Source organism: Peromyscus leucopus, chromosome 4 (assembly GCF_004664715.2).
Source record: "Peromyscus leucopus breed LL Stock chromosome 4, UCI_PerLeu_2.1, whole genome shotgun sequence".
Taxonomy (NCBI): domain Eukaryota; kingdom Metazoa; phylum Chordata; class Mammalia; order Rodentia; family Cricetidae; genus Peromyscus; species Peromyscus leucopus.
In genome coordinates, this window is record NC_051066.1 from 9,042,512 (window position 1) to 9,052,653 (window position 10,142).

The 10,142-nt window shown below is 50.6% G+C and overlaps 1 protein-coding gene across 2 annotated transcripts in view; it reads right to left on the reverse strand.

Annotated features, from left to right (window-relative positions):
* The window catches only part of Ptpa (protein phosphatase 2 phosphatase activator), a 29,833-nt gene extending 19,715 nt beyond the window's left edge, over positions 1–10,118 (reverse strand). Inside the window, exons 1-3 of one of the 2 annotated variants that reach the window (XM_028883208.2) lie at positions 9,840–10,112; positions 5,201–5,298; positions 2,955–3,041 (exon numbers count right to left, since the gene is read on the reverse strand). In XM_028883208.2, coding sequence (XP_028739041.1) covers positions 2,955–3,041; positions 5,201–5,298; positions 9,840–9,870 — 216 coding nt within the window. In that variant the 5' untranslated portion in view covers positions 9,871–10,112. Of the gene's footprint in view, positions 1–2,954; positions 3,042–5,200; positions 5,299–9,839 lie in introns of both variants that reach the window. The other variant, XM_037204587.1, reaches the window with a different exon arrangement.
* Positions 10,119–10,142: the final 24 nt, after the last annotated feature.

Here is a 10,142-nt window from a genome sequence, read left to right on the forward strand (position 1 = left end):
CAGTGCCTCTTGAACTTCATGGACCACTAAATCTTCTCCACAATTAGACTTGCCAACTCCTCATTCTGCCTGGGCGGTGGAGGCAGAAGCAGCTGATGAGTTCAAGGCCAGCCTGGTCTACAAAGCGAGGTCCAGGGCAGCTAGGGATACACAGAGAGGCTCTGTCTCAAAAAATCAAAACACAAAGGCAAAAGAAGCAACAAAAATAAGGTGTGGTAGCAAACACCTTTCATTCCAGCACTCAGGAGGCAAAGGCACATAGATCTGTGAGTTCAAGGCCAGCCTGGTCTACACAGTAAGGTTCAGGCCAGGGAAGGCTATATAGAAGGACTCTGTCTCAATAACAAACACACAATCCATCTTAAATAAAGACCTCTCCAGTACTAGCACAGTACAATCTGAAAGACAACTTGTCATCATGGGTCTAGACAAACTCTACCTTGCTATGGCTTGTCCTCTGCTTCAGGTCGTATGGAAATCACTAGACTAGGTCCCTCCGTTTCCCGAGTCATCTGGGCTGTACTGAGAGGACACAGGAGCTCTGGCAGCTGTGTGGAGTGGCACAAGGAAATCCCTGCATACCGCCAGGTGACACGCTATGACTGGCACCTTCTACTGCTCCTGCCAACACTCAGGAGACTTCTGGGGACCAAACTGACTCTGGCTGTACACCGCTAATGTGGGCAATGGGATGGATCCAGCTCAGGACGGGCCCAGCTGAAGCGAGAACATCTGACAGGTAGAGCTGAATGAACCTACTGAGACAGACAGCTAAGAACAGCAGAGGCTTGCCACACATACTAACCCTGTACATGGAATCCCAGTGGCTCCTCACCTCATGTCCCACACCCCGAGGGCCCACTTACTCTACAGAGGGCCAGTAAGGACAAGAAGGAAGCCGAGTTCCGTAATGAAAACCTATAATCCTGGTACTTGGAAGGCAGAGGCAGGAAGATCACAAGTTGGAGGCAAGCCTAGTTTAAACAGTGAATTCCAGGCCAGTCAGGGCTATAGCAAGACCCTAGCCTAAAAAAAAAAAAAAAAAAAAAAAAAAAAAAAAAAAAAAAAAAAAGGAAGAAAGGAAGGAAGGGAGGAAAGAAGGAAGGAAGGGGAAAGAAAGAGAAGAGACGGACCTGATATGGTTCAGTGCAGAGAGCTCTTGCTTAGCTTGTGCAGTGCTGGGTTCTATCCCCAGCACTGAAAAAAAATAAAAAAAAAAAGAGGAGGGGAGCGCAAAGCCACTCAGCTGGGAGGTGGCGTGCTGGCAAACCCTATCCAGCCTGACCCACCATATGATCCTGCCAAAAGAACAGCCCTCAGCCAAGGCAACACCTGATCAGTGAGGACAATTCCCACGGAAACTTGGGAGCAATTGAGGAGCCAAGGGGATTGGTAGCTCAGTCCTCGCTGGGGTAATCATAGCATTCTCCTTTAATTAGCTCCCCCTCGATGTTTCCAGCACACTGGGCAGGGCTGAACTCATCTTCCCAGCCAGCCTATGCTCAAAGCCACAGCCACAGAGCCAATCCAAGGAGTCACTTGGGGGCTAGCTCCTCAAGGGACAGTCTCTCCCAGTGCTGCTTTAGCTCCCATCTAGTAGAAAGAACCAGACTGTCACCCAGGAGCCAACAAGGGCCAAGTGGTTGTACCAAGGACCTGGTATGAGGGATTAAAAAGGGCAATGTTAGCCTGGGACAGATGAAGAAACCAGGCCAGGACAAAGCCAGACCTTACCCAACAGGCTCCAGCTGTAACTAGAGGGCAGAAAGCCAAAGTGTTGAGAGGCCACTCAGCCGCTGGTGTCTGTCTGAGATAAGAGGCTCAGAGTGGCTCTGGGCCAACTGGGCCATGAACCCGAGAGGCCACTGGAGGCCCGGGACCTAGTTCTGGGAGACGGCCTTGCAACAGCACGTAGCCTGGGAGACTCCCCTCCAGTGGGAGAGGTGGCTGGCCACCTGGTTCCCAGCTCAGACCTTTCCTGCACAACCAAGCAAGACTGCCTCTAAGACAACCAGCACACCCATGACACAGCGGGACTCCTAAAGCAAGGGCCTGCCGGTGCTCTCTGCTCGGCATTTCTACCAGGAATGGAGGTGAGGAAATGGGGCCCACAGAGCTCCTTGTCAGATGCTCAGAGCCGCAGAGCCTGGGGACACAGCTGCAAAGTCGGGACTGTTGAAACAAATGAGGGAATGTCTCAATGGGGTGGCTAGTCAGGCCACCAGATAGGAGGCGTGCGTGTGTGTGTGTGTGTGTGTGTGTGTGTGTGTGTGTGTGTGTGTGTGTTTGTGTGTGTGTGTGTACTGTTCCCAGGTGGCTAGTCAGGCCAACAGACAGGAGGTGTGTGTGTGTGTGTGTGTGTGTGTGTGTGTTTGTGTGTGTGTGTGTGTGTGTGTGTACTGTTCCCAGGTGGCTAGTCAGGCCAACAGACAGGAGGTGTGTGTGTGTGTGTGTGTGTGTGTGTGCGCGCGCGCGTGCGCGCGCGCTGTTCCCAGGGCTGACCTGAGAAGTGCTGGTGCTGGGGTTTGAACTCAGGCCATAGTGCATGTCAAGTATGTGCTGAATCTCCTGAGAACTAGAGATCTAACCCTGTTCTGGTCTGCATTGATGCCAAACGTGCTTCTGCTAGCGACCTCTCCACAGAACTCATCTACCTCCTTTTTTTCCAGCTCTAGGCATGCATATGCTAAGCAAGCACTTGGCCACATCTCCAGCCCCTTTGTCATCTTTAATTTCAAGTTTAATAAAAATACCAATTAGAAAAAATACAGACTATAAGACTGCATATTCACCTCAATTTCAGTTATAAATATTATTTTATGCACAGACTGAAAACATTAGGAGCATGGGCCACAAATTCTAACTGCACTGTGCCGGGGTAACCATCGTCTGCACCTGCCTGCCATGGATGACCAGCCTGAGTGGCCTGCAGCAGGCTCCTCGCCTGTGCCTACCTCAGAGACTTTGTAGTCGAAGGTCAGCTTCTTCCCTTTCACGCCTTCGTTGAGGGTAAGGATAAAGCCGATGTAGTCAGCATATGCCTGCCGAACAGGGAGAGTAGGGAAGGAAGAAGGCGTCAGATCTCATCTACCACAGCCCCACCCAAGCTGCCCCAGCTCCCGCTCCCAACCCACTACCAGAAGTAGACAGACAATACCAAATACACATCTGCCCCATCAATAAAGCCAGCAATGCAGTGATCACAACCACACCCAACCCCCAGCCAAGGTCTAAAGTGCTCACAACTGCTGTAGGTAGTTTCTTCTTTTTGTTTCTTTTGATTTTTTTTTTAAAGATTTATTTGTTTTTATTATATATACAGTATTCTATCTGCATGTATGCCTGCAGGCCAGAAGAAGGCATCAGATCCCACTATAGATGGTTGTGAGCCACCATGTGGGTGCTGGGAATTGAACTCAGGACCTCTGGGAGAGCAGCCAGTGCTTTTAACCTCTGAGCCTTCTCTCCAGCCCCTGTAGGTAGTTTCTTTAGACAGTACCACAGGAAGACACCACTGTCACCATCTTACTAAGAGAGAAAGCAAAACCTCAAGGAAAGAAGTCATCTGCCATGGTTTTCCAGGACCGAGATTTCATTAGACACAGAGCCAGCCTAACTCCACAGCTGAACAGCCATTCCATGTCTGACTACTCCCCCGGTACCAGCAGGAAGGAGGTCAAGGACTGCCCCACCACTCCCTCCCCAGGTCAGGGTGGCAGCCACAGTGAGACTCTCAGCCCCAGCAGGAGCTCTTCCCTGCCTCCAGACTGGTCTGCTGGGACCCCAGCCCCACTTCCCACTGGCCTTTCTACCTCTGTCTTGCAGGTTACTCTAGCACAGGGAGGAGGGAACACTGGGATGCAGGCCCCGGGGAAGCAGCTTCTGAGGGCAATGCCTCCATCCCATCTGTTTCTTCTTCGTTTCTCCCTCTTACCTTCTCCCTCCTCATTCAGCCTATGGTGGGTGGGACACCCATGATAAGCCATGACAACCAACATTTGGCATCTAGAGTGGGAGAGTCCATACTAGAGCCTCCCACCAGCCTGTAAGATGGCCTCCAGCAGGCCAGGGAAGTCAAGCAAAGAAACTTTCCCCACACAGGACAGGACCAAGCCCTTGTCCTGACCAGAGCCAGTGTTTGCCATGGAATGCAAAAGGTGGTGTCACAGACAGAGTCAGACAAATAGCTAGTTCCAGATAGAACAGTCTCTCAGCTGGGAGGGTACTGATAGGTGTGGCGACGTTCAGTGGGTAGAGCTAGGGTCAGAGCCTACATCCGAGGACTGGCCCTACAAGACACACAGTGCTGCGACTGAGAAACTCAGAGACAGAGCAACTGAGATGACGAAAGGACTCCAGCCACGGCTTCGGAGCAGCGGGAGGGGCTACGGTGCTTAGCCCGGTGAGAACTCAGAAAAGGACACGATAACCATCTGCAAACGTCAGAGGGCAGGCAGGCTTGTGAAAGAAGGAAGGGACGGGCTCCTGTGACCCTTCCAACCCAATGAAGTAAGGCATATGGCTGCTCAGCCTAAGTTTGGCAGACTTGGCATGGATGATCTGTCACATAAGCAAGGGCCCTTGTGCCTGCCGTCTGTGCAAATGACACTTTCCAAGGCAGCTGCAGACCTGGCATTAGTGCCTGACTGGAGCTGGGCCCAAGGCCCTCTCTCTAAGAATTCCAAGTGGTCTTTCTTTTCCTCAGTTCTGGATTGGAAGCCTAACAGGCACAATTAGCTTTCTTCTGCCCACCATCTGGGCCGAGCAGCAGAGAAAGCCAGCCTACTGCCAGGGCGCTGGATCTCCAGTCTCAGCTATTTTTAGGGCAGTCATGTTCCTGGCTAAGGTATCCACGAGCCAGTCTCGTCTCCCTCTGTTGCACTGGCTCCTACATATGTAGGTTCTTGCAAGCAAGAATCAGGAGATCCAGTATAACACTAAAGGAGCAATGAACGCTTTAACCAGAATGGGACACTCCAGACTTAGCAGGGCCCCAGCCAGACCTTCCTGACAAAGCACCTCTGTGCACTGACTGGGAGGGAGGGAGGGAGGGAGACAGCTACCTTCTCATCTCCCTCCTAAGTACCGACAGCTCAGGTTCCAAGAGCAGGAAAGTCAAGGGACATAGAAACCTGCCCTGCCTGCAAAGTCTCAAGTTCTCACCCCCGCTCCAACCCTCACATGTGGGTACCACTCGTACCTGAGAGCGCTTCCATTTGCCCATATCTGGAACTGTGTGGATCTCCTTTTTTGGAATGATAAAGTTCTGAGTAGCTGGAGGGGTGTCCTCTGAAGAATCTTGACAAAGAAAATGAAATGGCAAACAGGTAAATAATTTCTCCTCCAACCCCTCCTCCCTCTTTGGAAGCAGGTTCTCTTCTCTATGTAGCCCTGGCTGGCCTAGACCTCACTGTGTAGATCAGCCTGACCTAAACTCAAGAGAGCTCTCTCTCTGTTTCTCAGTGCTAGAATCAAGGAGCGGGACTCCACACCCAGACCTCTCTCTCTTTTCTTCCCTTTTTGTTTGTTTGTTTGTTTTGTTTGTTTTGTTTGTTTTTCAAGACAAGGTTTCTCTGTGTAGCCCTGGCTGTTCTGGAACTCACTCTGTAGACCAGGCTGGCCTCAAACTCAAGAGCTCCACCTGCCTCTTCCTCCTGAGTGTTGGGTTTACAGGCGTGCACCACCACTACCCACCTCTCTCTCATTTTTAAAGCAAGACTCCAGTCTTTGAGTCCAAACCAAACCCACCAGCTTCGAGTCTTTCATTTCATAAGGAGTGAAAAACAGAGCAGGCCAGCAGGTAAAGTGCCTGCCACAAAAGAACGAGCACCTGAGTTCAGACCCTAGCACACACATGAACGCCTGGCACGTGACACATGTGTACAGTTCTAGTGTTAAGGAAGCATTCGGGTGGACCCCTGGAGCTCACTGGAGCTCACTGGCCAGAGCCTAGCTGAGTCCATAGTTCCTGGTTCAGTGAGAGACCCTGTCTCAAAAATAGGAGGACACCATCCAATGACCACCTCTGGCCTCTGCTTCTCTACATACCTGTACACAGATGTATATATATATACACACACACACACACACACACAAAGTGACTGGTTCTCTAGTAACCAACCACTCCCTCCCTGATCCCTAACTGGACAAGACACTTAAAAAAAAAATCAAACCAAGCCAGGCACAGTGGCAGACACCTGTAACCCCTGCACTTGCCTACAGTCTCAAGATTTGGGAGGAGGGGATAATCATCAGGTGGGAAGCCTGTCTGGGTGAAACAGTACGTTCTAGGGCAGCTGGGGTCTGTTTCAAAAAAAAGAAGGAGAAGGAAAGAAAAAAGGAAAAAGAAAGAAAAGGAAATCAAGACCCACAGAAATTTTAAAAATAAAAATTGTGGCTGGGCGGTGCTTTTTTTAAAATTGTCTTTATTATTTTGATTTTTAAAAGATATTTTATTATATTAATCATGTTAATTTATATTTATAGACTAATATGTAGACATCCATAGGCTTTGTGTATTCTGCTTAGTGAAGGCATTAATGTACTGCTGAAATGATTCTGCTTGGTTAGGAGTGTACCTCCTTCAACACGAGAAACTGAATTCCAAACACACCTGCCACGGGTTTCGGAGAGCGAGCTCAAGCCTGAGTCTGCAATTGGAAGTCTCAGGAAGGAGAAGGGATGAGACTCCACATGACACAAACCTTCCCTGCTGTCTTCCTCTCAAACCCAGTCAACACTGCACGCTGACAAAGGCCTACAACAGTCCTGTGTGGCTTGTGCAGGGAACAGAGCCCGCCTGGAGAAGGTATGAGGAAACTAAAGTGCCAGGGGACTTGGAGACCTAAGGAGAAGCTCAGAAAATGAGATAAGAGCAAGATAAGCTTCCCAGACTTAGCAGAACTCAGAAGGACAGCAGAGAGTGAGGAAGGGAAAGGTCGCGTAGAGTCCAGAAGTTCCCTCCGCCCCTACTTCTGATCCCACACATACACTGTTCCCAGAGCCCCACTGCAGGCCCTTCCTAATAGGAAATTGCTACTGAAAGTAAGATGCTAAATAAAAAGCTTTGAAGCCAGCCTGGTGAGCCAACCGGTTTATAGGGACACATTTTATGTGGGAAATGTCTTCCACATTCCAAATAACCAACCTGCAAATGGGCTTTGGGATCCAGCCCTCTTGAAAGAGACCTATTCCCTGCAACAAATGTGCCCCCTCCAGATACTATTTCACAGAGAAGAAGGCCTCCAGAGCTGGCGACATCCCCAAGAGCAGAGGCCGCCTTATGTGAAGCAAAGCAGTAAGTCCCTGAAGAAACACAGTCGACAGAATACACAATCTCAAATCAAAACCAACCAAATAAGCAAAAACTAAGAAGGCTTCAGAGACAAGACGACAAGAGAGCACGGTCCCAGCCTCTCCAGTCGCAGGTTGTCTGGCAAAGGACGCAGACACTGGGTCACCTGCATTGACAGCTAAGATCAAAACATGAAGAGTTTTACAGACGTTCCTTGAAAAGCCCCAAAAGTAGCCCAGGTGCGGTAGCACATCACTACAGTCCCAGCCCTCAGTGACTGGAGGCAGCAGGACCCCCAAGTCTAGCCAGCCTCAGCCACACAGCGAGACCCTGCCTCATAACAGCTGAGCATGGTGGCCCACACCTGTAATCCCAGCTCTTGGGGGGAGACAAGAAGATCAGGTCATTCTTGTCTACAAGATGATTTCCAGGGCAGCCAGGGCCAGTGACCTTGTATCAAAAGCACATGTTGGATATAGTAGCGCAGGCCTTTAATCCCAGCACTCAGAAGGCAGAGGCAGGTGAGTTCTGTTCCAGTCTGGTCTACAGTGAGTTCTAGTCCTAGTGTATGGCATGTGCAGAGCACAGAACTTCTCCTGCCTGGAGAAGTCATGAGGAAATCAAAGTGTTAGGGGATTTGAAGACACACAGTGATACCCTGTCTCAAAAAACAAAACACAACAAAACAAAACCAACCCAGAAACAAAAATACCCACCAAACACTCCAAGAGTGTGCTGGGTTATCACCTCCCATTTGGAGGTGACTTGTTTGTATCCACTGTGTACCTGTCACACCTCACACTCTGCTCACATCTGACTGCCCACATACCACAACTCCATGAGGAAAGTTGGATAACTTCATTTTAAAATTAAGTGTGTGTGTGTGTGTGTGTGTGTGTGTGTGTGTGTGTGTGTGTTGTACATGCACATGTGTGGATAAAGCCACAGAGTGTGTGTGGAGGTCACAAGACAACAAGCAAGAGTCAGTTCTGTCCTTCCACCTTGTGGGTTCCAAGGATGGAACTCAGGCCACCAGGCTTGGCAGCAAACACTTTTACTTGTTCAGCCAGAGCATCCTCATTTTCAGTCTACCCAAGGACACCGAGGTTGTGACTTGCCATATAGTCTGCATAACTCAACGATTTACACAACTTTACAGAATTTCTTACCAGTTAATCTAGAAACTCCCGTCTGGGCCTCAGGCGGTACTCTCATTACTTCCCACACTATTGTCCTTCATTATGAACTCAAATCTGTTTTACTCCTAAAACATAAGTTAAAACTGATAAAATTAATTTTAAAAAATAAATAACTCCTCTGAGCATGGTGGTATACACCTTTAATCCCAGCACTCAGAGGCAGAAGTAGGCGGATCTTTGTAAACTGAGGCCAGTCTGTTCTACATGGTGAGTTCCAAGACAGTCAAAGCTATACATATAGTGAGACCTTGCCTTCAAATACATAAATACTATTTCAGACTTCAAAGGAGCTACCTCCAAGGACCTGAGTCTTTCCAGAAGTCACAGATCACCTCCCTGAGGTTTTTTTGTTTGCTTGTTTTAGTGCACAGGTTCTGATCCCCAACATCTCCTCCCTACTCATTTTCAGGGACACTCATTTCAAAAGGAGTCAGTCAGAATTGATTAGAACACATTCATAGAGGTTTGGGAATAATTTAAAATAAATGTCTGGTTTTGAATTCCACTGTGCTCATCTACGTTAGCAGGGCACAGAAATGGTGCCTCTTTTGGTTTTCAAAATTTCTCCCTACTGAGTGAGACTCTCTTTGGGGCCACGAAATACGAAGTGTGGCAGAAGGATCATCAAACACTTTCAAAACACGAGCTGTGTTTTTGCCAAACTATCCATTCTCTGTAAGAATTTTCCGGACCTTCTTAACTCCATGGAGTCAGCAAACTGCTTTCTTCTCCAGGAAAGGGGGGTGGGGAGTCTCTTCTGGAAGAACCGGCCTGTACCTCTGCCCTAGTTACTTGAGATGAACTACAATGAGGCCACAGTGTAAATACAAGTTACAGACGGTGATGCCACCAACCCTCTCATCTTGCACAAACAGCTTGTTTAAATTAGTGGTTTAGACACCCCAGGTAGTTTCTCTCAACTCTATAGATACTGAAACCCCAGAGCCAGGCCTGCAGGAGGGGAGGAGGGAGGGCGACGATGCAGGGTAGGCAGGGCACGGAGGACGCTGGCGTGTGTGTGTGAACGAGGCCCAGGCCACCCGAGCAGCCTCCTACCTACATCCCTCTCGCCCCCGACCGCAGGCGACTCTGCCACCAGGTCAAGAGCTTTACCTAAGCACGCTCTGCCCTTCCCCACCGCTCTGCCCGCCCGGCCCTCGGACAGCCCCGGGCTCCCCCAGTGCGGCCGCCCTCCCCGCCACCCGCCTGCTGCCCTGGGTCTGGCCCTCCAACTCCTCCGAGGCCGTCAGCTTCGCCTCTAACGCCTCTCCATCTCCCCCAGCCCTGGGACCCCCCCGGCCACACCCCTTTGCTACCCGCACGCCGGGGCCCTCCAACCGCCCTACCTGGCGGCGGCTGCCGCTCGCCCTCAGCCATCTTCCCGGTGAGCAGCCGGCGCGGACGCTCGCAGCTCCCTCTCACCGTCCGCGGCGCACCTTTCCCCGGCTCCGCTAAGCTTCCCGAAGAGAAATGAGCGCCGGCCGGCTACGACCGGAAGCCGAGAGTTAGAGTCACTCTCGTGAAGGCGGCGGCCATGCCAGTGCGGGGCACGCAGGGAGCATGCCCAGCAACTGCCGTCTCGGGGCCGCCGGGCGGACGGACGCACGCAGCGGCCATTTTGGTGCGGGGCGCCGCGAGCATGCGCACTA